Below are 27,813 nucleotides of genomic sequence, written 5' to 3' on the forward strand. Positions count from 1 at the left end.
CAAGAACAGTGGGTAGACGTTTTGCATCCGTAACTGGTCAAGCACAGGTAAGTAACAATGGGTGATGAACTGTAGCAGTCAACATGCACAAGTGCTTTCTGGACACACTTGTGTTCTGATCACAGGACTGCGAGGGTGGGGCCGGCTGGGAACCTAACCACTTTGCTGGGTATAAAGGTCCACTCTCGTCTCATTTCCCCCTCCCTCTCTCTTTCCCTTTCTGCGCCTGCAGTCACTGCTCAGCATCCCAGGCTCGCCCTTCCTCTCTCGCCACAACAGCAAGAGCAGCATCTTCAGTTTCAGGGGACCTGGGCGGTTCCGAGACCCGGGCTCCGAGAATGAGTTCGCGGATGACGAGCACAGCACAGTGGAGGAGAGCGAGGGCCGCCGGGACTCCCTCTTCATCCCCATCCGGGCCCGCGAGCGCCGGAGCAGCTACAGCGGCTACAGCGGCTACAGCCAGGGCAGCCGCTCCTCGCGCATCTTCCCCAGCCTGCGGCGCAGCGTGAAACGCAACAGCACTGTGGACTGCAACGGCGTGGTGTCTCTCATCGGCGGCCCTGGCTCCCACATCGGCGGGCGTCTCCTGCCAGAGGTGAAAATTGATAAGGCAGCTACCGATGACAGTGTAAGGAAGAACAAAAATAGATCGAGGCTAGGCATGGCAGTCTCCCCAGCCCTTTCCCCTCCTCTTTCCCTGCTCTGCCCATCCCACTTGGTCCGTCTGGACCCCACTCCTGTTAAGACCCCAGCCTTTTCTGTGTTCTTCCTGGTCTACTTCTATTTCTCTCTTCAGTCCTCCCTCCCCCTATTACTCGCCCTGTCTTCTCCTTTCCTTTATTCTTTGCTCTATTTTCCCCATCTTCCCTCCCGTTTGACATTCCTTCTCTTCTATCAACTCCTTCCTTTATTTTACCGTTTTCTTTCTGTCCATCTTTATCTTTGCAAGTCTGTGTGCCTATGTTTCCCTCCTCCCACCTGCTTTGACTGAATGCCTCTGGCCCCGGAGCCTGCCCGGATGGAATGAGAATGCCATCGAGCCACCACCAATGACCAAGTCTGAGCCGGTTTGGAACTACCATTGCTTCTCTTCCCCCACGTCTTCTACCCTCCTAGAGAAACAGCTTGGAATTTAGAGATCTTATCCTTTAAACTTCAAAAAAGTAATTGAGTTTTGAAAAATGTTCTAAGTCTCTTCTGCAAGAATGAGATGTGCTTTTTCTAAAGAGAAATGCTCATGTGATGTCAGGGTGGGAGATGTGTACCAGCAGAGCCAGGCAAGGAGAGGTTAAAGAGGCCAATAGGAAACTGGACCCGGACTTTTAAAAGGGATTGAAATTGAAATAAAGGAGGAAAAAGTGGGAGGTTGGGGCAAGAACACATTGTATATGGGGGAGGAAGGAAAAGGGAAGCAAAAGATGAATTTTAAATGTAATCAAATGTCAGGCTCTGGAGGAGTTGCATATAATAGCTTCACAAAATCAGTTATCTAGAGGTTTGGATAATGGTGCCCCTCTTTGGGAAGAGCCATCTCCTAACATTTCTTTAAATTCTAAGCTGTTTATACCTTTTTTTATTTTTAAATTCTTATAACCTCAGTGATCCTAATCCTTCATACCTCTAATTTCTAACTTTCCTCAGTCCCTCTTCAGCTGGTATAAGCTCCTTGAGATAGCATGTTAGTCTATTTCGTTCTAATACTTCAGTTTCTTCTAACACAGCATGAAGATAGCCAATCCTTTAATTAGCATGATGCATGTATGGAGGAAAACTGGACAATCATGGATAAAGTTTTTCAGAATTATCTATTTTTAAGCATTTTAGGGTAATTATTGAATGTATAGATAAAATATCAAAAGACAATTTGTATGTGTTTGGGATTGTCTAGTCTCACCCTTCCCTTTTATTTAAAAGCAAAATACAGCCAGGCACAGTGGCTCACACCTGTAATCCCAGCATTTTGGGAGGCTAAGGAAAGAGGATCACTTGAAACCAGGAGTTGGAGACAAGCTTGGCAACACAGTGAGACCCTGTTTGTACAAAAAATAAAAATAAAAAACATTGGCCAGGCATGGTGGCATGTGCCTATAGTCCCAGCTACTTGGGATGCTGAGGCAGGAGGATCACACGAGCCCAAGAGTTTGAGGTTACAATGAGCTATGATCACTACACTTCAGCCTGAGTGACAGAGTGAGACTGTATCAAAAATTAAATAAAATAAAGCAAAAATACTCTCCCCCTTACATTTGTATAGCTTTTTATAAGCTACAAATTACTCTTACATGCATTATTTAATTTGTCCTAAATAAAAATTCTGGGCTGGACGTGGTGGCTCACGCCTGTAATCCCAGCACCTAGGGAGGTCAAGGCGGGTAGATTGCTTGAGGCCAGGAACTCGAGACAAGCCTGGCCAACATGGATGAAACCCCATCTCTACTAAAAATACAAAAAATTAGCTGGATGTAGGACGCTGAGGCAGGAGAATCGCTTGAACCTGGGACGGGGAGGTTGCAGTGAGCCAAGATTGCACTGCTGCACTCCAGCCTGGGCAACAGAGTGAGACTCCATCTTAAAAAAAAAAAAATCTGTAAGGGTGACTAAGTGAAGATTAATATTTCTGTTTTTCAGACAGGGAGAAGGTTCAGAGAATTTGTGTTCCTTTGGGTCTTACAGCTCATCACTGATAGAACCAGAATCTCAGACCCCTCAGAGACCCTAATCTTCTGTGTGCCAGTTAATTTTAATTTGTTCTCTGCCTAGACACTTGGCCGTTGCTCTTCTGGAGACCTATTTATTTAAGATCAGCAACAGTAAGAACAATAATAATCTTCTGGTTTCTCTTCAGATCGTATAAATCTTTCACTTTTTATAACAATAATAAACAGTGGCCTGGGCATGGTGGTTCACGCCTGTAATCCCAGCACTTTAGGAGGCTGAGGTGGGCAGATCACGTGAGGTGCAGGGTTTGAGACCAGCCTGGCCCACATGGCAAAATCTCCATCTCTACTAAAAATACAAAAATTAGCCAGGCATGGTGGTGTGTGCCTGTAATCCCAGCTAATCTGGAACCCAAGGCATGAGAATCGCTTGAACCTGGGAGGCGGAGGCTGTAATGAGCCAAGATTGCGCCATTGCACTCCAGCCTAGGCAAGAAGAGCAAGACTCTGTCTCAAAAAAGAAAAAAAACAGTAGCTCCAGATAGTTGGCCAAAATAAATGTTAGAGATACTTATCTTTACATTTAATTTTTATTTGATTTTCACTAATTCTGTGAACAGGGATAAATTTTGGTCTCCACAATTAGATAATTATGTTCTCAGAAAAAAACAAGAGATAATATCAGTGACAAATGAAGGATGGATCAACATGGGCAGTAGAGTTGGGGCAATTCAAATGTTTAGAACCAAACTGAATTTTGATATACTGGCAGTTTTTAAAAATGTTTAAGCCAAATAATGCAGCTTGCCTTTTCTCTGACCAGAGAGGTATTAGAGAAGGTATTCAGGAAGAAGGAGCTTAAACTTCAGCTGAAGAGAGATGATCAGGTTTGGGGGTTTTGTTTTTGTTTTTTTAGCACCTTCTGTTACACTGTGTGGGAGAAAAAATTGAGAGTCAGTGAAGCAGATGGCTGTGGAATGTAAGGCTTTCTGTACTGCTTTACACTGTGGTCTGTAAAGGTCTGCCTTTGGGCTGGGGGACCTACATACCCAGTACCCTATAAACACTTAGGAGGTTCTCTGTAGTGACCTCAAGTGATGATGGTGACAGACTTGAGAATTCCCAAGGCCAGGAAGTCACAGTGGCAGGCATATGAGGTAGGCAAGACCATATCATTCCCAAGGGCCTCATAACTAGGAAAAACTATTTTTATTTATGTGTTTATTTATGTTATTAGAAGTCATAAAGAAACTGTTATGTCTGGTTGTTAATGGTGTGGGAAAATGCCTAAGTTACATTAATAGGCCCAAAGGAAGAAAACAGCAAAACGCGATGCATATAGTTTGTGTGGTGTGATACCAAATTATATAAAGACAAACTACATAGAGAAAAAAGATGACCAGCCGAAAGTTAACAATGGTTGCCTTTGAGAGAAGAAATTATTGACTTTTTCTTCCTTATACTTTTCTGTCCTTTCTGGTTTTCTGTAGTGGGCATACTGATTGTAGCCATCATATATTGAGTTCTTCTTATACTATGCTGAGTACTTTATATGCATTATCTCATTTTATTCTTATAATCACTTCATTCAGTAGGTGGTTTTATCCTATTAGCAGATGAGACTCAGAGAGCGCTCTAGTGACTTGGGGAATTGGACCTTAAACCAAGGTCTTTCTGGTACCAAAAGGAACTTCCTGACACCTTAAATATTAGCTCCTTTAGAAAGTGGGAAAAACAGTCACTTATTTTAGAAGGACACAGTATATTAATAATTTTATGTTACTGAGTATTATAAATTTAATTATAAATTTAAAGAGATTCTAATTGTTTAATATCTCTTAAATTAACTGGAAGCCCAAGCCAGATGAAAATTAATACCTCTTTGGGCTAGGATGTAGTGATTGTTACTAGCAGACACTTTGGATGCATCCACAGCCAGAGATTAGCCTGAGCAATTAGAATGCTTCCAGTCGTGTATACTCGTGCTTCATAGAGTGGCACAGGAGCCCCTGATAGTGCACGCACTGGTCTCACACAATATTCCTGCTTAGGCTATGCCAAATCTCTATTTTTCCTTCAGGCTTAAGTTAAAAAACAGGCTGTAAGAAAAAAAAGACGTTCAGACATCACTTCATTAGATAGCCTCATCAAAAATTATTTTATATCTTCATTAGTTATTCAGTTGTGATTGAGTGTTGAGATTTTTTGATCATTTTGGAATTTCACCTTTGCTTTTTGCTGAAGCAGAGGATAAAGGAACTTTTTCCTGCATCTCCATCTCTGAGCTGGAAAAGTAGATGAGAATCATTGCTCTTCACTCGTTGCTACTGGCAATCCAGAAATCACATGCAATTGAGAAATCATGTTGAGGTACCTTGCAAATGTATAAGCGTTATCTCATTTAATGCTCACAGCCCCGACCTTATGAAACAGATACTGCTATTGGCTGCGTCTGACTGAAGAGAAGCCAAGGCTTAGAGGACTAAAGTAACTTGTCCAAGATTGCACAGTAAGCAGTAGAGTTAGGACTGAATCCAAGCAATCTAACTCCTAAGCTTTTACCATGAACCATTACAATATACTAACTCTGAAGCCCAAGTTCTGTATTTATGCATGTGATCCTGGGAAATTAAACTTCTCTAAGCCATTTTCTTCTCTGTAAAAAAGAAATAAAAGGACCTCTGTTATAGGGATGTTGTGAAGATAAAATATATATATGTTATTCAATATAATATGCTTCATATATAAAATGTGAACCATATTGTGTGGCCCATTCTTGCTGTTCGGAAAGCCAATTTTCATTCCTTTTCTTACACGTTTTTGGCCCTGATAGCTGTGAGAAGTAAACAGTACCAAATTGCTTGACTTGGAGAAGGTGGGGCCCCTTCTAAAAATCCTTTGTTTGAGAAAGAGAAATTATTATACAATTATTTTAAAGCAAAACACTATGCAAATTTGAGAAAGGCTTGGGAAGGGGATTATGGCTAGGTTCTAAGGACACTTATAAAATGCTATAAATTTTAATTCCAAGAAAGGTGACTGGCTAATAAACTTCCAATTATGTATTTCCATGTGAAAACAATTTAGAATCAATAAGAGGTCAAGCTTCCTTGGGCAGTTCTCTAGAAATGTGGGCAGAATCTGCCATCTACAGCTATTGTAGGATATTTCTTTGAGAAAGATTGCTGTAATTTAGGAGGTTGGAAGTCAGTGGCTAAATGCCCAAATAAACAGCATTTGGGTTAAGAGAAATGGAACAAACTTGTACTGGGTTTAACTTTCAAAGAACTTACTTGAGATTCTCAGTTGCTTCCTCAGTTACTGAGGGTTTTCCTCCAAGGCTTCTTACAGATTGAATTTAAAAAAAAAAAAAAAAAAAAAAAAAAACAAGGCTCCTAACTTTAAAATGTTAATTCTCCTCCCCAATCACCAACAACACAACATAAAACAAAAAAACATACACCTCCATGTACAAAAACAAAAACGAAAAACACTGAAGAGATAGAGAAGGGGAGGGAAAGGGTATGTGATCTTTCCTGTGGCCCTTGGATCACAACATAGTTGAAGGAAGAAGCCCTCTTCCCACTGCCAGGTGATGAGAATTGAGCAGCTGAGCCTGTAACAAAGCTACATCTCACAGAAGCCCAAGCAGAATTCTAGGTAGAAGCTGACTATGAGAAGCTCACAGTGAAGCTGCTTTACCTGGGAGAGAGGCTCCTCCAGATTTTCTTCCCTTCAGTTGTCTGTGATTTAACATAAGAAACAGTAGCTCATGCCTATAATCCCAGCACTTTGGGAGGCCGAGGGGGGCGGATCGTTTCAGGTCAGGAGTTTGAGACCAACCTGACCAACATGGTGAAACCCTGTCTCTACTAAAATACAAAAATTAACCAGGCATGGTGGCAGGTCCCTGTAATCTCAGCTATTCGAGAGGCTGAGGCAGGAGAATCACTTGAACCTAGGAGGCAGAGGTTGCAGTGAGCGAAGATTGTGCCGCTGTACTCCAGTCTGGGTGACAGGGCGAGACTCTGTCTCAAAAAAAAAAAAAAAGAAAGAAAGAAAGAATAGCCAAGAACCTAGCCTTTCAATCCCAGCTTTCAAAACCTTACTTAGGGAAGAGGGCCTGCCCACCCCTCTTGGTGTACCCTAACTTTAACAGATTAGATTTTCCTGGTAGTACACATATGTTATTCTCTGGACACCATCTTAGCCCCCTCTTAGCACTTTTAGTGATGTCCTTCATAGACAATTTTAGTTTGTGTCATGTTAGTTAACACTGGCGAATGTATGTTGCCCTCTCTGTCTCCATGAATCAGCCTATTTTGATGAATACTATGAGACATCTACAAATGGACAATGACTAGACATATATAAAAATAGAACGTTGACCTATGACCTGCCCAAGAAACCAACCCCCTTATCTACAATAAACAGTCCAAGAAGCCAACCTGTTGTAAGTCAAACTTGCAGGAAGCCAGGTTGCTGTCTCTGGTGACAATCCAGGAAGCTAAATAATAATTTCTGTAGCAATAGTCCCCTAATGGGAGCTAGGCATGGTGGCCCATACCTGTAATCCCAACACTTTGGGAGGCTGAGGCAGGAAAATTGCTTGAACTCAGGAGTTTGAGACTAGCCTGGGTAACATAGTGAGACCTCATCTCTACAAAAAAATTAAGAAATTAGCTGGGTGTGGTGACACGTACTTGTAGTCCCAGCTACTTGGGAGGCTAAGATGGGAGGATCACTTGAGCCTGGGAGGTCAAGGCTGCCGTGAGCAGTGATCACATCACTGTACTCCAGCCTGGGCAACAGAGGAAGATCCTGTTTTCCCCCCCCCCAAAAAAAAAAAAAAATTCCCAAATGGCCAGGACTTAATAACTGACAGCTTTCCTTAATTTTTGTTCCCATTTTCAACTTAGGTTCGACCAGAGAGAGCGAAACATGCATCCCCCAACCCTCATATGAGATGTCCCACTTTTTATTACCTTGCCTCCAGCTTCCTCATGCCAACAGCCTCCAATCAAGCCACATTTGAAGCCTTCCCTTTTCTCACCTATAAATCTTTGCCACTCCTCTGCCTGCGTTTGAGTTTCTGCCAAAACACAAATGGCAGTTATGGTGGCTGACTTACTCAGTATAACAAGGTCTAAATAAATAGCCTTTGCTTTTCTCATTTGGTTGATCTTTATTTCCACAATACAGATAATATTTTATACATATTTTATACTCCATATTTTTGCATTCCATATTTCTTCTCAAAGGAATTCTACTGCATAGTCAAATTGCGGTAGGACATTGGGTAAGCCTCATCCAAAGTTAACCAAAGTTGTGGGTAAAAAGGAGGTGGAGAAGGAGTTATCTGAGCAATTGAGGAGCATCCCCTAAACCCATCATTACCACAAGACTCTCCTAAAAAGTACTCTCCTACCCCTTTCTAATCAGTTCCTTCCACTTCAGGCAACAACTTCTGACTCGTGTCACTATAGATAGATTTGTTTTCTTTTGTATGTGTAGACTCATACAATATGTATTTGTATTTGACTGCTTTCACTCAACAAGATATTTTTGTTTTTGAGACATATTCATGTTTTATATACCAGTAGTTTATTCTTTGTTATGGCTGAGTGATATTTCATCGTATAAACATACCCCAATTTGTGTATTCATTCTCCTGTTGATAGACATTCAGGTGGCTTCCAGTTTGCAACTAGTGTGAATAAGCTTGCTATGAGCATTCTTATAAAACTCTTTTAGAACATAAATGTTTTCATTTATATTGGGTAGATACGTCAAAGTGAAATTCCTGGGTCATATGGTAAATGTATGTCTGATTTATAAGAAATTGCCAAACAGTTCCTCAGAATAGTTACACCATTTTTTTATCCCACCAACAATGTATTAGGGTTACACTTGCTCCACATCCTAGCCAAACTTACTGTTGTTAGTCTTTGATTTTAGCATTTTAATGCAAATAAAGTGTTGTTTTATTGTGCCATTAATTTGCATTTCCTGATGACTAATTATCTTTTCCTATGTTTTTTGGTTTCTCATACACCTTTAATGAATTGTTTATTCAAATCTTTTGCCATTTTGATTAATTTTTTGACTTTTTATTATTGATTTGTTAGTTTTTTATGTTCCAAATACAAGTCAGATATAAAAATGTTTAATGTTAATGAAGTTCAGTATATCAATTTTTTCTTTTATGATATGGCTTTTTGCATCCTGTTCAAGGATGCCTACCCCCAAGAACCTGAAGATATTTTACTTCTGTAAGTTTCATGGTTCTGAGTTTTACTTTTAGGTCTCCAATTTATCTCAAATTAATTTTTGTGTGTGAAATGAGATAGAAGTCAACCTGTATAGATATCCAGTCTGTTAGCACCATTTGTTCAAGAGACTTTCCTTTCTCCGTTGAAGTGACTTGGCACCTTGGACAAAAATCAATTGATGTATATGTATGGGTCTATTTCTGGACTCTGTTCTGTTCCCTTGATCTGTTTGTCTATGCTTATGCCAGTATACATTTGTCTTGAGTATTGTAACTTTAATTCTTGAAATGAGGTAGTATAAGCCCTAAGAACAAAAAATAATATTTTTAAGATTATTACGTAGCGTCTCAAGAGATTATTTTCCTATTCTAGAACCTTTGCATGTCCTTATAAAATTTTATTTAATTTTTAAGTTTTGTGGGTACATAGTAGGTATATATATATATGAGGTATATGAGATACTTTGATACAGGCATGCAGTGCTTAATGATCACATTATGAAAAATGGGGTATCCATCCCCTCAAGCATTTCTTCTTTGTATTACAAACAATCCAGTTATATTCTTTTAGTTATTTTCAAATGTAGAATAAATTATTTTCACTATAGTCACCCTGTTGTACTATCAAATAGTAGGTCTTATTCTTTCTTTCTAATTATTTTTTTTTGAACCCATTAACTACCTCCACCTCCCCGCTACCCTGCCCCACTACCCTTCCCAGGCTTTGGTAACCATCCTTCTACTTTCTATCCCCAGGAGTTCAATTGCATTGATTTTTAGATCCCACAGATAAGTGAGAACATGTGATATTTGTCTTTCTGTGCCTGGCTTATTTCGCTTAATATAATGACTTTCAGTTCTATCCATGTTGTTGTAAATGACAGGATCTCAGTCTTTTTTCATGTCTGAATAGTACTCTGTTGTGTATAAGTACCACATTTTCTTTCTCCATTCATCTGTTGTATGGACACTTAGGTTACTTCCAAATCTTGGCTGTTGTGAACAGTGCTGCAACAAACTTGGGAATGCAGATACTGCAAATATCTCTTCGATATACTGATTTCTTTTTTTCCTTTTTTTTCTTCTTTTTTTTTTTTTTTTTTTTTCTTTGAGACAGTCTCACTCTTTCGCCCAGGCTGGAGTGCAATGGCACAATCCTCAGCTCACTGCACTGTAACCTCCGCTTCCTGGGTCCTATGTTCAAGCGATTCTCCTGCCTTAGCCTCCCAAGTAGCTGGGATTACAGGCATGAGCCACTGCTCCTGACCGGATATACTGATTTCTTTTCTTTTGGGTATATACCCAGTAGTGGGATTCCAGATCGTAAGGTAGCTCTATTTTTAGTTTTTTGAGGAACTTCCAAACTGTTCTCCATAGTGGTTGTACTAATTTACTTTCCCACCAACAGTGTACAAGGATTCCCTTTTCTCCACATCCTCTCCAGCATTTATTATTGCCTATCTTTTGGATAAAAGCCGTTTTAACTGGCGTGAGATTATCTCTCATTGTAGTTTTGATTTGCATTTCTTTGATGATCATGGTGTTAGACACCTTTTCATATACTTGTTTGCCGTTTGTATGTCTTCTTTGGAGAAATGTCTATTCAAATAGTTTGCCAGATGGATTATTCTGTTTTTTCCTATAGAGTTCTTTGAGCTCCTTATATATTCTGGTCACTAATCTCTTGTCAGATGGATAGTTTTCAGATATTTTCTCCTATTTTTTGGGTTGTCTGCTCACTTTGTTGATTGTTTCCTTGCTGTGCAGAAGCTTTTTAACTTGATGTGATCCCATCTGTCCATTTTTGCTTTGGTTGGCTGTGCTTGTGGGGTATTACTCAAGAAATTTTTACCCAGACCAAACTCTTCACTCCTGGAGAGTTTCCTCAATGTTTTCTTATGGTAGTTTTTGAGGTCTTAGACTTACATCTTTAATTCATTTTGATTTGACTTTTGTACATGGCGAAAGGGGACTAGTTTCATTCTTCTGCATATGGATATCCAGTTTTCCCAAAACCATTTATTGATGAGACTGTCTTTTCCCCAGTGTTTATTCTTGGCACTTTTGTTGGCAACGAGTTCACTGTAGGTGTGTGGGTTTGTTTATGGGTTCTCTATTCTGTTCCATTGGTCTTTGTGTCTGTTTTATGCCAGTACCATGCTGTTTTGGTTGCTATAGCTCCATTGTATAATTTAAAATCAAGTAATGTGATTCCTCCAGTTTTGTTCTTGTTGCTTAGGATTGCTTTGGCTGTTCTGGGTCTTTTGTGATTTTATATAAATTTTAGGATTGTTTGTTCTGTTTCTGTGAAGAACACCATTGGTATTTTGATAGAGATTACATTGAATCTGTAGATTGCTTTGACTAATATGGACAGTTTAACAATATTGAACAATCCATGAACATGGAATATCTTTCCAGTTTTTTGCGTCCTCTTCAATTTCTTTCATCAGTGTTTTATAGTTTTCATTGTAGAGATGTTTTATTTCTTTTGTTAATTCCTAGGTATTTAATTTTATTTGTGGCTCTTATAAATGGGATTACTTTTTTTATTTCTTTTTCAGATTGATCACCTTTGGCATATAGAAATGCTACTGGTTTTTGTATGTTGATTTTATGTCCTGCAACTTTACTGAATCTATCAGTTCTAAGAGTTTTCTGGTGGAGTCTTTGAATTTTTCTAAGTATGAAATCATATCACCTGTAAACAAGGATAATTTGACTTCTTCCTTTCTAATTTGGATGCCCTTTATTTCTTTTTCTTGTCCAATTGCTCTAAGTAGGACTTCCAGTACTATGTTGAGTAATAGTGGTGAAAGTGAGCATCCTTGTTGTGTTTCAGATCTTAGAGGAAAGACTTTCAGTTTTTCCCCATTCAGTATATTAGCTGAGGGTCTGTCACATATAGCTTTTATTATGTTGAAGTATGTTCCTTCCATACCTCGTTTTTTGAGGGTTTTTAACCACGAAGGATGTTGAATTTTATAAAATGCTTTTTCAACATCAATGGAAATAATCATATGGTTTTTGTTCTTTATTCTGTTGATATGATGTATCACACTGATTGATTTGCATATGTTGAACCATTCATGCATCCCAGAGATAAATCCCAGTTGGTAATGATGAATGATCTTTTTAATGTGTTGTTGAGCTTGGTTTGCTAGTATTTTGTTGGTTTTTTTGGGAAATATATTTTTGCATCAATATTCATCAGAGATACTAGCTAGCCTGTTGTTTTCTTTTTTCGATATTTCTATGTCTAGTTTTAGTATCAGAGTAATACTGGCCTCATAGAAAGAGTTTGGAAGTTTCTCTCCTCTTTTATTTTTCAGAATATTTTAAATAGGATTGGCATTAGTTCTTTAAATGTTGGTTAGAACTCAGCAGTGAAGCCATCAGGTCCTGAGTTTTTCTTTACTAAGTGGCTTTTTATTACAGCTTCGATCTTGTTACTTGTTATTGGTCTGTTCAGGTTTTGGATTTCTTCATGGTTCAGTTTTGGTAGGTTGAATGTGTCTAGGAATTTATTCACTTTCTCTAGATTTTCCAATTTATTGGCATGTAGTTGCTCATAGTAACCACTAATGCTACTTTGAATTTCTGTGGTATCAGTTGTAATGTTTCCTTTTTCATTTCTGATTTTATTTATTTTGGTCTTCTCCCTTTTTTTCTTCATTAGTCTGGCTAAAGGTTTGTCAATTTTGTTTATCTTTCCAAAAGATAAACAACCTCTTGTTTCATTGATCTTTTGTATTTTCTTCATTTCACATTCATTTATTTCTGCTCTGATCTTATTTCTTCTACTAATTTGGGGTTTTGTTTGCCCTTTTCTAGTCAAGATGCACCATTAGGTTATTAATTTGAAGTTCTTCTTTTTTGTTGTAGGTACTGATAGCTTTAAACTTCCCTCTTAGTAGCGCTTGTGCTATATCCCATAGGTTTTGTTATGTTGTGTTTCTGCTATTTGTTTCAAGAAACTTTTCAGTTTCCTTCTGAAGTTCTTCATTGACTTTGTCCCACTGGTCATTCAGGAGCATATTGAATCTCAATGTGTTTGTATCATTTCCAAAATTCCTCTTGTTGCTTTCTAGTTTTACTCAAAGATGTTTGACATTGTGGTCAAAAATGCTTGATGTTTCAAATTTTTTGAGTATTTTAAGACTTATTTGTGACCTAACATATGGCCTATCCTTGAGAATAATCCATGTAATAAGGTGTATTCTGTAGCCTTTGGATGAAATGTTCTGTAAATATCTTTTAGGTCTATTTGTTCTATTAGGTCATCCTTAGTGTAGGTTAAGTCCAATGTTTCTTGGTTGAGTTTCTGTCTGGGAGACCTGTCCAGTGTGGAAAGTGGGATGTTGAAGTCTCCAGCTGTTATTGTATTGAGGTCTCTCTCTCTTTGAGACAAGATCTTGCTCTGTTATCCAGGCTGGAGTGCAGTGGTGTGATCTCAGCCCACTGCAGCCTCGACCTTACAGGTTCAAGTGATCCTCCTGCCTCAGCCCTCTGATTAGCTGGGACTACAGGCATACACCACCATGCCTGGCTAATTTTTGTATTTTTTTGTAGAGACAGGGTTTTGCCATGTTTCCCAGGGTGGTCTCAAACTCCTGGGTTCCAGAAACCCACCCACCTGGACCTCCCAAAGTGCTAGGATTCTAGGCATGAGCTATTGTGCCTAGCCTGAGGTCTGTCTCTTTAGCTATAATAATATTTGCTTTACATATTTGGGTGTTCCAGTGTTGGGTGCATGTATATTTATAATCATTATATCCTTTTGCTAGACTGACCCCTTTATCATTATGTAATAGCGATCTCTAACTCTTCTTATAATTTTTGTCTTAAAATCTATTTTTTCTAATGTAAGTATAGCTACTACTTCTGCTCTTTTTTGGTTTCCATTGGCATGGAATATCTTTTTCCATCCATTTATTCTCAGTCTGTGTATCTTTATAGGTGAAGTGTGTTTCTTGTAGGTAACAGATCATTGGGTCTTTTTTTCCATGCATTTAGCCACTCTGTGTCTTTTTATTGGAGAGTTTAGTTTATTTACATTCAATGTTATTATTGATAAGTTGGGACTGCCATTTTGTCATTTGTTTTCTGGTTGTTTGTGGTCTTCTTTTACTTCTTCCCTTCCTTCCTTGTCTTCCCTTTAGTGAAGGTTATTTTCTCTGGTGGTATGACTTAATTTCTTCCTTTTTATTTTTTGTGTATCTGTTGTGTGTTTTTCAATTTGAGGCTACCATGAGGCTTGCAAATATTATTAATGTCTTATAACCCATTATTTTATTTTATTTTATTTTATTTTATTTTATTTTATTTTTTGAGACAGAGTTTCATTCTTGTTGCCCAGGCTGGAGTGCAATGGTGTGATCTTGGCTTACTGCAACCTCTGCTTCCTAAGTGATTCTCCTGCCTCAGCCTCCCAAGTAGCTGGGATTACAGGCGTGTGCCACCACGCCTGTCTAATTTTGTATTTTTAGTAGAGATGGGCTTTCTCCATGTTGGTCAGACTGGTCTCGAACTTCTGACTTCAGGTGATCTGCCCACCTCGGCCTCCCAGAGTGCTGGGATTACAGGCGTGAGCCACTGCGTCTGGCATAACCCATTGTTTTAAACTGATGACAACTTAACACTGATTGCATAAACAAACATGCAAAAAGAAAACTAATAAAAACTGTACACTTTAACTTCATCCCTCTGCTTTTTAACTTTTTGTTGTTTCTCTTTGTCTTATTGTACTGTCTGTCTTTAAAAGTTGCTGTAGTTATTATTTATATTGACTTATCATAACAGTGTAATTGGGAGTTTACATGCCACAATTATAGTTTTACAATATTCTGTGTTTTTCTGTATGCCTACTATTACCAGCGAGTTTTGTATCTTCAGATGATTTCTTCTTGCCATTAACATCCTCTCTTCTTTCAGATGGAAGAACTCCTTTTAGCAGTTCCTGTAGGACAGGTCTGGTGTTGATGAAATCTCTCGGCTTTTGTTTGTCTGGGAAGGTCTTTATTTCTCCTTCACGCTTGAAGGATATTTTTACCGGATATAGTGTTCTAGGGCAAAAGTTTCTTTCCCTCAGCACTTTAAATACATCATTACCACTTTCTCCTAGCCTGTAAGGTTTTCACTGAAAGACCTGCTGCTATATTCATTGAAGCTCCATTGTATGTTGTTGGTTTTTTTGTTTTTTTTTTTTCTTTTCTTTTCTCTTGCTGCTTTTAGGATCCTTTCTTTATTCTTGACCTTTGGGAGTTTTGTTGTTAGATGCCTTGAGGTAGTCTTCTTTTGGTTAAATCTGCTTAGTGTTCTATAATCTTCTTGTACTTGAATGTTTATATCTTTCTCTAGGTTTGGCAGGTTTTCTGTTATTATTCCTTTGAATAAACTTTCTATCCTTATCTCTTTCTCTACATCCTCTTTAAGACCAGTAACTCTTAGATTTTTCCCTTTGAGGCTATTTGCTAGATCTTGCAGGTGTGCTTCATTCTTTTTTGTTTTTTTTTTTTTTCTTTTGTCTCCTCTGAGTATTTTCAAATAGCTTGTCTTCAAGCTCATTAATTCTTTCTTCTGTCTGATCAATTCTGTTATTAAGAGACTCTTATGCGTTCTTTAGTATTCAGTTGCATTTTCCAACTGTAGAGTTTCTGCTTGTTTTTAATTATTTCAGTCTCTTTGTTAAATTTATCTGATAGAATGCTGAATTCCTTCTCTGTGTTATCTTGAATTTCCTTGAGTTTCCTCAACATAGCTCTTTTGAATTCCCTGTCTGAAAGATCACATATCTCTGTTTCTCCAGGATTGGTCCCTGGTACCTTATTTAGTTCTTTTGGTGAGGCCATGTTTTCCTGTATGATCTTGATGCTTGTAGATGTTTGTTGGTGTTTGGGCATTGACAAGCTAGGTATTTATTATAGTCTTTGCAATCTGGGCTTACTTGTGCATGTCCTTCTTAGGAAGGCTTTCCAGGTAGGTATTTGAAGGAATTTGAGCCCCAAGTCCAATAATGCTGTGGTTTTTGCGGATTAATAGAAGTGCCACCTTGGTGGTCTGGGATAATAAAGATCTGGAAGAATTCTCTGGATTACGAGGCAAAGATTTGTTCTTTTCCCTTACTTTCTCCCAAACAAATGAAGTCTCTTTCTCTGTGCTGAGCCACCTTGAACTGGAGTGTGTTGATGTAAGCACCCCTCTGGCCATTACTACTGGGACTGCTGCCAGCACAGCACAAGGTCTTGCCCAAGGCCCGCTGTAACCACTACATGGCTGCCACCTATGTTCACTCAAGGCCCTAGGGCTCTACAGTCAGCAGGTGGTGAAGCCAGCCAGATTTGTGTCCTCCCCTTCAGGGCAGCAAGTTCCCCCAGGTCCCAGGTGGGTCCAGACATGTTGTCTGGAAGCCAGGGATTGGAGCCAAAAGCCTTAGAGATTTCTTAGCACTTTGAGAAGCCAACGTGGGTGTATCACCTGAGGCCAGGAGTTTGATACCAGCCTGGCCAACATGGCTAAACCTGTCAAGAGGACAGGGACCATGTTGTATGTCTTGTTCACCACTCTATCCACACCACTTAGCACACAATAAGTATTTGTTTAAATAAAATTAAATTTTAGCTAGGCGTGGTTGCTCACCTCTATAATCCCAGCACTTTGGAAGGCTGAGGTGGGAGGATCACTTGAGGCCAGGAGTTCCAGACCAGCCTGGACAACGTGGCAAAACCCTGTCTTTACTAAAAAATACAAAAATTAGCCAAGCGTGCTTGTGTATGCCTGTAATCCCAGCTATTCAGGAGGCTGAGGTGGGAGAATTGCTTGAACCTCAGAGACAAGAGGTGCAGTAAGCCGAGATCATGCCACTGCACTCCAGCCTAAGTGACATAGCAGACTCTCTCAAAAAACAAAAACAAAAAACCTTAGAGATTTGCCTGATGTTCTGTTCTGCAGCTATGCTGGCACTCAAACCACATTACAAAGTCCTTCCTGCTCTTCCCTCCTTTTTCCACAGGCAGGAAGCCTCTTCCTGTGGCAACCACCACAAGTCATTCTTACATACACAAATGTTAGTATAGTAATGCAGCAAGGAATTCCCAGGGAAATTGGTTATTTTTTCTTGCACTTCTTCTGTAGCTTTGCCAAACAAACAAAACAAACAAGACCCCGAGATCACTGATCCAAATCTGAATCAGTGAAATGGTCTGATGAAACACGCCTTTTTTTTTTTTTTTTTTTTTTTTTTTTTTTTTTTTAGATGAGGTCTCTCTGTGTTGCCCAGGATGGTCTCTAACTCCTGGGCTCATGTAATCCTGCTGCCTCCACCACCTGAGTAGCTGGGACCGCAGGCTAATGAAACACTTTAATAAGATAAATCATAATCTGCCAGGAACTTTCTTCTGTTCAGTCCTTAAAATCTGAAGATGTTTAGAACAGATGGGCTTTCTGATGTAGCTCTCCAGAGGTAATTATTTTCTTTTTAAAACAGCTAGGATCATTCTCTTATTGACCAGACATGTGCTTCTCCAGTCTCATACAATCTCCCCTGTCCTCTGAGGGCTGGTGATTGTCTCTGTCCTCCTACCTTCACCATCTTAGAAGGAAGAGCCAAGTCTACATGGGTGATATGGTACTGTGAACAACATGGTTACTAAAGAGCTAGGTTTTAAGCCACCCCATTAAGGCTGAACTGATGTGGAATAGTCACAAGAACATAAGTCAGGGACATTAAGAAGCCCTTTGCTGTAATCTACCATACCAGTTATTGCCCAGGGTGGAGCATGTAATAATATTTTTTATAACAATCTGATTATATTTTCTGCCATTTTTTATTGGGAATTTGAACGTTGCAGGTTAGCTCATAAAACTGAAAGGGCAAGATAAACATAGGATACAATATATTTAATTAAGATAGCAAAACCTTTCTGTACTTTCTTAAAATGGCTTGTAGGAGATCCGGAGCATATCTTCAACTTGCTAATGTTCAGTTAGGCCCAGATTTGGTATTTGGAAGAGGCAGTTTATTAGAATAATGGTGCTCCTACTCAAGGAGGAAACAGCATCTATAATACTCAGTGTGATCAGGGACTTGACCTTAATGAGATTTCAAATAGAAGTAAATTTGACTGACTTTATCATGTGGACCAATTTTAGCCAAATATTGTGGATTTGAGATTAGGACCAGAAAACTCAGGGTCTACTTCTGATGGCAGTACCCCAGGAGGATCTGGTCTTTCTACTCTATGCTTGGAATGAACCAGGTGAGATGTTTGGGTCCCTGCCAGATTCTTGGGGTCATTGTAGATTCACACAGACTTAAATGACTTGGTCTTATCATCCAAATAAGGATGAACCATGGCCAGTTCATTTCATTCTATTTCTTGAAGTGAATAGGACTGCAGGATCAAAGTTAAAGACTGTAATGAAGATCACACACTGGACTGTCTATCAAGTAAGGCCCAGATTTACTGTTATAGACTTAACTCACTCTATTTGCTTTTTTTTTTTTTTTTTCTTTCTTTTTGTAGGCTACAACTGAGGTGGAAATTAGGAAGAAAGGCCCTGGATCTCTCTTAGTTTCCATGGACCAATTAGCCTCCTATGGGCGGAAGGACAGAATCAACAGCATAATGAGTGTTGTTACAAATACACTAGTAGAAGGTATGTGCCCTATGATGTCAGTCCAACCTGCTGAGATATAAATATGTAATGTGCATGGTAAATATAATCCCTGTCCCTTGGTCTGAGTTTTACAAAGGCTGTCTCTGAGCTTTAGGAATGGAGCCTATTCCTATATAGAAACTAGAATCACAAATTCTCTTCCTAAATTTACATGCAGAGAATCAAATATATGGGCTTCAGATACGCTGTCAGCATTGTACACAGGTAGGTAAGAGATACGAAAGGAGCTGCATGAGTGACCTAGAGGAACTCAAGACCCCTGTCATTGTCATCATGAGGAGCCGGTGGGGTGCCGTAAGGCATAAAGGAATGTAGATTGAAGAACTGCAAATATATAAAATGATAGAATTTCCCTCATGGCCTGTATTCCTAAACATACCTTCCTTTTTTCCTTTTTAACTACTTACAGCCCTTTTGGTTTTCCCTTAAGGAAGAATGTACTGTGCATTTTGATTGCACCTAGTTCTGTCTCTCTTCGAACACCCCCACATATCCATAAATAAATTTGATGTGTGACTAGGTAAGTTGAAACCCTTCTTTCTTTGAGTGCTCCATGCCACAGGGAAAGAGCAACCACTTTGAATCATAGCACGTCTGCAGTAATGTTGCTGTCAGTGCCTGAGTTCTCTGTATTAGGTGGGTTCTCTATGACACAACCTGGTGTGCTGAGGAATACCTGAAGATTTTCCATTAGGCCACAGTCCCCCTAGCAAGAATCAGCTCCTCTCTAGTTGTGGTCTGTAGTCCAGGATCTGCATGCTTTCATTAGAGGTAAATTCAGAGACAGATTTCCTCTCCCAAGATTCTGGTGGATTCTGCACCTGTCTTCTTCATTGGATTTATATTGATTTAGCTGAGTTGTCTCATGGTAGATCTAGACTATTCTTGAGGCCTCAAATTGCTGTTCTTCAGAATGCAGATGCCCAGAATAACCAAAGTCCCTGAGACAGGAAAACTCAAAATGGTCCTGGTATCCTTGAGACAAGCGTTTTTTCAGACATTTAAACCCAGTGCCACTTCTACTGTGTGTGTATGGATATATGTGTGTGTGTATCGTGTGTTGGGGAGGGGTTTGCAGTGGAGGAAGAGTCCCTAGAAAAGAATTCTCTAAGGGTGCTTACTTCCCCACATATGTGCAAAGAATGAGACTATAACTAGACTGACCTTGAGAATATATCAAGTAAAAAAAATGAATTAACTGCTTTCAGCTGCCTTAACAACCTCTATTTATTCCTGTTTTCTTTGATTACCATCGAGGTTATTGTCTGATAGAACATCTTCAAGCTTTCTAGCTTATACTTTAAGATTGTGGGCAAATAACTACAGGTTCTAAGAATTCCAAGCTAAGAAATCCTAGCCTAAGAACTTTGGCTAATTTTATTATTCACATAGAGACCAAGACAGGATTTATCTGGGTATCTGTGGCAACTGAGAAAAACTAACAGCCTCCAACAGCTACACTTTATTATTGGCAGAGACATCAGAACAGCAGAACTATCAATACAATGCAACAGTTAGTTATTTATTTATTACTGCAGTGGCTTAGCCCAGGTCCCAGCAAAAGGAGATGCTCAAACAACATTTGTCAAGCAGACGTTGGCTGTGCTTAGAATGGTAGGAGTGCTGGTGCTGCAGGGCTCCTTTCGGAGGCCTTAGAGCTTTCATCCCTTTACTGGGTTGGATACAAACCATACGGGGATTTTAAAATTCTCTTTTCTCCCTCTTTTCCCTGTTCTTTCTCTTTCTGTCCTGCTGTGCTTATTCTCCACCCTCTACCCACCATCACACACATTAAAAAAAAAAAAAAAAAAAAAAAAAAAAAAAAAAAAAAGGTGTAAGGATAGCTCAGGAGACAGAGACACATGTAGCTGTGTTCCTGAGTAGGAAGATGTTATTCTAGTTCTTTGTCCTCTTTCCTAAGCCCTGATGTTCACATAGTTGTACCTGTCCTGCCATTTCTTGCTCAGGCATTCCTCCTATCCTCTCCCCTTGTATTTGACCCTTTTGCTGAAGCTGATGGGACAGAACTGCTGTAAGCAAAGATCGATGAATGGCTGACCAGAATAACGTAAGAGGGAATGAAGCATCCATGCCTGTTTAACCATTGGTCCCTCTGTATTTAATGCTTGCTACAGCATTAAAAGCCAGCATTGAATGAATTGTAGTTCTTGCTCTCAGACTTTCAGTGAGGAAACTTTGACATTATTTTAATCCAAGGATTAAAATAATTATTATTTAAAACCCAAGAGGCAGGCTACGACGTACCTAATAGTTTAGAAACCACAGTGGAGAATTCCAGAATCCTGTCAATAATTAGAAAACCCTGCCTGTTCTGCCCCACCCCATCCTACTGCAAACATGCTTACCAGGATCCAGTACATTTAGTAGAGTTCACCACTAGCAGAGCTATAAGCTTTGGGGATATTTCAGAGGACTGGGCGTGGGGTGTAGGTAGAGTAGTGTAGTCTCACTCCTCAAAGCAGTAAAGCTGTGGGAGAAGGGGAGATCGTGGTGAAGTAAGAAAGAGGTAGTGATGTACTTGACATTGATTTGCAATATCAAGGAAGTACTTGACATTATTGATTCTCAGGTAAAACAATTCCAAAAATTCCCCTAGAGGTAACTGGCCATAGCTGTTTCTGCCACTATTTGTGTATTCCTTTATTCATCTGACAAGCATCAAATGTCAGTATAGTTACTTGGCTGGTATCAGTCTTTCCTGTGTGGCAGTAACCTTAGCGAGGGTGGGAGCTCTTCATCAGTGTATCCTCGGTGCCTAGCACATTGCAGGTGCTTAAAAGTTGTTGAATTGAGTTGAAAGAAGCTCCTGCCTTCAGAAACTTCATGGTCTACCAAAGCCATTATCTTGGTGAAATTGTGAGGTCCTCTCTGAAAACAATTCCCAGTACCCCTGAGGTTGAGACCTAGAGTAACCTCACTGAAAATGTCCAAAAGCAAAGTAAGAGAAACCCCACAAACATTTGGACATCTCGCTCCTAAATGTTAACCCATTCCCCCAAGCCAAATACTGGGCCATTCCAGGCATGTGGAACCCGTAACAGTTTGCAAAGTCATAAGTCACTTGATAAGCCTTCTTATTCCCCAAATGATCTTTTCCAGCTCCTGAAGTTCCACATTGTCTTACTTTTTGTCGGAGTGAAAGATTATCCTGAGGATCTTCCCTTCTCAGTAAATGTGGCTAAGAGATGTCTGGTATCCCTCGAGGAATTTTCCTGGTGCCCTGTAGGGCAGGAAAACCCCTTTTTCTGTGTGGCAAGACTCAAGACCTAGTTCATTTTAAAACATTACAATTGTGTCAACTGTCATAAATGTGAACAGTCGCAGCTTCAACCTCCACGTGCCAATGAGCAGCAGTCATTTGGAGAAGGGAGGAGATAAAAAAGGGAACGGAACTAAATTTCCAAATATGTACTGTAAGAATTTATGGAAATAAGAGAACCTTGTCATTTTCTTTTTTGGGGGTGAAAACTATATTTACCTTAGGAAGGGAGGGAGTTCTCTGAGGAAGAAGCCGCAGCAGATTTTCCTCACAGACTTCCTTTCCCACGCAGCCTCCCACGTGGTGCTTACAGGGGTCCTTAAATCTGAAAAACCAAGGCAACCATTTTCTTAGCAACCAGGGAGCCAATCAGAAACTCAACCAAAACCACCTTGTCTAAAATAAAGCATCGCCATCCAGCTGGTTGGAAAAGGAAACGTAGGCTAATTTAAGGCAGCCATCTTGGTTTTGGTGAAATGTTAGGGAATTTTTTTTTTTTTTCTTAAATGATTTGATAGTGTCAGCAGAATTGGGCAGGGAGAGAGTAGCTGTACAGCCAACCCTGTAGAACCTCACATTCTGACAGGTTTTCAAAGTTCACCTCTTAAAAAGCATCCTCTTAGCTCAGGGTCCTTGGAATTTTGTAATCCTGACAGTTGTATTTCATGCTTAATTTGAGGAGAGCTTTCTTATATAGGGCTTCATACCTAGATTGTTGTAACTGCCAGTTGAGTGTCTGTCTTTGATATCTGATCATTCTTTTGAATCTTTGCTTTGGAAATGACCTTTGAGATCATCTAGTCCAGTGATTTTTCAGTCTGTGTGTATCAGAGTCCTGGGATTCTAGGGGAGTGCCTCAGGAGAGGAAGAAGTCTATCTGAGTGGGCTCCTGCTTCATCTAAGGCAATTCCTGGTTTATTTTATGTATTGGGAATTATGTGAGATCTTGTTTGAAAATAACACGTTCTGTTTCTAAAAGAGACAGAGAAGATAAGACAAAGGAGAGAAAGAAAAAGGGAAAAAGATGAGGACCCAGGGAGGGAAGGAGGAAGAAGCTGTAGAAAGAGAAAAGCAAAGGATGAGAGCAGGAAAGGGCAAAGGGGCAAGAAAGGAGACAGGAGGAGACAGAACGAGGAAGGAAGGGTGAAAAGGGGAGAGGAATGTGACTTGTATTTCTAACTTGACTATGAGCTGTAAACTTGTTGAGGGTGGAGACAGTAACTTGTACTTCTTATGAGAACGTAACAGATGTGTTTTACATGGTGGCTTGGTTGCTGATGCTGGTTCTGCTGATGAAGATAATAATAATAGCAAACAATTTCATGGCACTTTCTATCTGCCAGGGTATTCTGGGGCACTTTGTATATATTTTAGCTCTTTAATTCTCACAGCAAATCAAAGTAACTTGTTCAAGGTCCCACAGTTAGCAAGTGTCTGAGCTAGTATTTGAGCTCAAATATGTCTGGCTTGAGTTCATACTTTTGCTGGCTTCTCTGACAATAATTGAATAATACAGTGTATAATAGAATACCTACCATTTATTGAGGACTTACCCTGTGCCAGATACTGTGGTGACTGCTTTACACTAACATCTCATTTAATCTTTAGTCAAACTCACATAAAAATGAGGTTACAGGACTCATTCACTCCTGTAACCTGTAAAGTAGATGCCTTGTTTTACAGCTGAAGCAGCTGAGCAGAGAAGTCAGTTACCTTGCCTGGTATCACACAACTTGTAAGCATTCAAGCCAGTTGAGGCCAGGGAGTCAGACCTGAGAGGCCAAGCTCTTGACCTCTGTGCTCTACTCCCATAACTGATGGGTTGAGTTTCATTTATAACTAGATCTTTATTAACAGAGAGGTGACTTGTATGGATCATGCCTCCTCTCTACCTTAGAGAGAAGGACAATCCTTAGGAATGTCAGCACTCAGACCACCTTGATTCCATATTAATAACAGTGATAATGGCTGAGAGTGACTAGTGTCTCCCCCTGGTTTTCTCGCTGTGATTGAGGGGCCATCTTTGTTCTTACTTACTGTAGAACTGGAAGAGTCTCAGAGAAAGTGCCCGCCATGCTGGTATAAATTTGCCAACACTTTCCTGATCTGGGAGTGCCACCCCTACTGGATAAAACTGAAAGAGATTGTGAACTTGATAGTTATGGACCCTTTTGTGGATTTAGCCATCACCATCTGCATCGTCCTGAATACACTGTTTATGGCAATGGAGCACCATCCTATGACGCCACAATTTGAACATGTCTTGGCTGTAGGAAATCTGGTAAGATGGAACACTGTCTCCTGATACTAGGAATGTGTTTTGCCTATAGGACTTCTTTTTCTGGTACTGAAAGCTGGAGTTTCTTTGAAGAGAAAGTAATAGTTAATTGGAAGACAAATGCTTCCACATATGCCGGGACACTAGCTGCTTTTCTGCTCACTGTTGTGATCCCTTTCCTCTTTCTGCAGAACTTTGAAGACGTCATTTAGGAGCTATTGGCAGAAAACCAATGTTGGTGACAGAATGGGAGGCCTGGTATAGTGGGTTGGTTTCAGCAGCCTGAGCCAAGTACTTCTGGATTTTTTCCTCATTCTGTTTCTCACACTGATTCCTGCATTGCTCCAGCAAATCAGTTCCCCTTTCACCTTAAGTACCAACTACCACAAAATAGGGGAGCTCTTGTAGTACACTACATATAACTGTGGATTTGCCTGCTCTGTCAGGCCTTAATTATGTAAATGGGTACTATTTATGGGAAAGTTTTCACTCAAGGATGGTTTCCCCCTCCAATCCAACTTCTAGGCCATTATCCAGTTTCTGCCATTAGTTGATCTTTGCCAAATTTATTTTAATATTAGCTTAAATTATGTATTTAATTTATTATATAAAGATAAGTATGTCTTTTTAAAAAACTATATTACAAAGTGTATATTCTGAAATCAAGTATTTGTGATTTGAGAATTATGTGTTTTCTTTGCTACAAAAATCAGGAGTTAATTGAATTTTGATAAGACAGTAGAGAAGTAGTGAGAAAGAATCCCCTAGGTCACCTGGGCCCCCTAATTCCTTAGGTGTTAACCACAGGCATGTCCAAATCTGGCTGTTACTGTTTATTAATAATTTGAGCATGATTTCTGCCCAGTTTTTCTTGTGCGTTCTCTCTCTGTCTCCCTCTCTCACACACACACACCACACACTTTTGACCTTAAGTCCTATTACTGTACTATTAGAGCACTACAATATCATTTTCATTTCTTATTCTGAAAACATATGGCAAAGAGATCCTTTGTAGCCCATTGTATTCCCTGGTATACATCCAAGATGATTCTGTGGTCTTTCCAGTCTCCATGTCTGTGGTTGGTGACATGCTCCAGCCTCTCTGCTATGATGTAAACCCTTGTGTGCAGTCCAATGGAATGCCTGGAGTCTTGAAATGGGACACTCCCACAGACTGTCCAGGAAGTCTCTTGACTGGCTCTGAAAGGTGCCTGTCGGTGGGCACATGCTGTGATTGAACATAGTACCTAGGCCATCAAGCAGAATTTTCAGCCTGTCAACAATATCATATAGATATAAGCTTTATTTTAGTAGCCAAGAGTTAAATAATGAGAAATATGTCTTGATAATTTTTATTGTTTGGTGTTGGTGGTTCTGTTTTCCCTGTAGAGCTTTGTTTTTCTCAAAATCTTTACTTTTCCTTGCTTTTTACAGAACCAGTCTTTGCTTTTCAAGGGATTTTGAGAGGCTTTTTTACCTACCCCCACTAGAACTTCAGTCAGACCAGGCTAGTAAATAATGTTATTTTTCCTTTCATGAAAATTTAGAGATTTAGGATGACCCCTAAATTAGAATTGTAAGTATTCAGAAGACTTTGCTCAGAACCATCAGTAAAGAAAGAGAAAATAAGAGAAGGTTGACAGCTAATATTCAGGAACTCCATGAGACAAGCCAACCCAGAACCAAGTTCTAAAATAAGAAAGCTCTTAGGTGACAAGAGTTTTCAAACGGCAAGTAAATGTACAATTAGCAGAGGGGAGGGAGGGTAGTATATGGTCTAGCATACTTTGTACTAGATGTGAGGGTAAAAGGAAAGAAACCAAGAATGGTACCTAGATGTGGGGGTTGAATAACTGAGGGAAAAGTGAAATGACTGCAAAGGAACTGGCTTGACGTGTAAAATCAAGAGTTCTGTTTTGGACATGTTAAGTGTCTATTCACTGAGTGGAGATGCCAAATAAGGAAGTTGGGTACGTGCTGGACCTCATGAGTGTTTTCTGGACAATACCAGAAACTCAAAGACATACCTTGCTGCCAATCAACAGGAGCGCCGAGATTGGCAGAAAGAATACAGAATTAGAAATCAGAAGATTTGGGTTTTGGTTCCTATTAGATATTGTACAACCTTAAATAAGTCTTTGATTTCTGTCCAGAAATGTTGTGCATCTGTAAAGTTAGGATAATACCATGCCATCATTGGTTGGGAAGATAAATGAGAACCTACACAGAAGTCTTTGGGATAGCTAAAAGTACCTTATAAATCTTAGGAACTTATAAATCTTAGGAACTGTGTTAGTATAATTCAATAGGAGAATTTTCAGAGATTCGGAGATTTAGGTAGAGCCTTTGACTGAATCTGAGAGTAAGAGGATGGAAAAAAAAATGAGACTGACTTGTGAAATGAAGTATGACCTTGTCCTGTGGTTGGAATGTGAGGCTTTTCCTATAGCCCTGATTGTGAGTTAAGTTGTCTTTGTCTGTAGACATACAGAAAGATGTTTTTAAAGAAAGATGAGAATAGTGTTCTGCAAATTGAAGATCCCTGCCTCTTCTACCCTCCCCAAAAGAGAAAATAATAATAGGAAGAACCTTAGAGATAATTCAATCCAATCCGCATGTTTTATAGAGGAAGTTGAAGCCCAGGGAAGCTGTGTGACTTACACAGCCTTTGTGTTATACAGTAGATAAATGTAATGATTCTTTTCCTGCCTTTTTTGCAACTAACTGAATACAATAGTAAGTTTATCAGGTGACTTTTTAAACATTCTGAATCTTACAGGGAAATTTCAAGTACAGTACAAAAAACTTTTTTTTTTTTTTTTTTTTACAATGAAAGCCTTGTCACGTAGCCTTATCACCCCCAAATACTTATAGTATGTATTTTTTATACACGAGTACATTCTCCTACATAACTATAGTATAATTGTCAAAACCAGGAAATTAACACTGATGCATTACAACCATCTAATTCTCAGGCCCTATTCAAGTTTTGCCAGTGATCCCAGTGGCATCCTCTATAACAAAAGGATGCAGTTTTAGGATTACCCCATTACATGTAGCTATCTTATCTCTCTAATTTTCTTCAGCCTGGAGGAGTTCCTCCATCTTTCCTTGACTTTCATGTCTTGACATTTTGAAGACTACAGGCCATTTGTTATGTAGAATTCCCTCAATGTGGGCTTGTCGATGCTTCCTTATGATTAGACGCAGGTTCTGCATTTTGGTAGGAGTATCAGATAAGTGAGCCTATCTTCTTCATGTTGTATCTACTAGTTGGCACACAGCTTCCATTTGTCCCCCTACTGGTGGTGTTCATTTAATCACTTGATTAAGGAGGTGTCTGCCAGGCTTTTCATCTGTAAAGTTACACTTTTTCCATTTACAGTAAGTCCCCACTTAACATCCTCTATAGGTTCTAGATTCTTGGAAACTGTGACTTTAAGCTAAATGATATACTGTATAACAAAACCAGTTTTACCATAGGCCAGTTGATATAAACAAGAGTTAAGTTCCTGTGGCATGTAGCACATCATGTGGCTTAAAGTTGCTGTTTTCAAGAACCTGTTGAGGACATTAAGTGAGGACTTACTGTATACTTAATAGGTATTTGTGAGGAAGATCGTTTGAAGTGATTTAAATATCCTGTTCA

At 39.5% G+C, this 27,813-nt stretch overlaps 1 protein-coding gene across 5 annotated transcripts in view; it reads left to right on the forward strand.

Moving 5' to 3' along the window:
- SCN8A (sodium voltage-gated channel alpha subunit 8) overlaps positions 1-27,813 on the forward strand; it is a 213,119-nt gene that overhangs the window by 127,851 nt on the left and 57,455 nt on the right. For 3 of the 5 annotated variants that reach the window (XM_050748710.1, XM_050748709.1, XM_050748711.1), the window contains exons 12-14: positions 233-628; positions 18,453-18,585; positions 23,929-24,167. In XM_050748710.1, the coding sequence (XP_050604667.1) occupies positions 233-628; positions 18,453-18,585; positions 23,929-24,167 (768 nt within the window). The remainder of the gene's footprint in view (positions 1-232; positions 629-18,452; positions 18,586-23,928; positions 24,168-27,813) is intronic. The other 2 variants (XM_050748713.1, XM_050748712.1) reach the window with 1 other exon arrangement.

This window comes from Macaca thibetana, chromosome 11 (genome assembly GCF_024542745.1).
Source record: "Macaca thibetana thibetana isolate TM-01 chromosome 11, ASM2454274v1, whole genome shotgun sequence".
NCBI lineage: Eukaryota > Metazoa > Chordata > Mammalia > Primates > Cercopithecidae > Macaca > Macaca thibetana.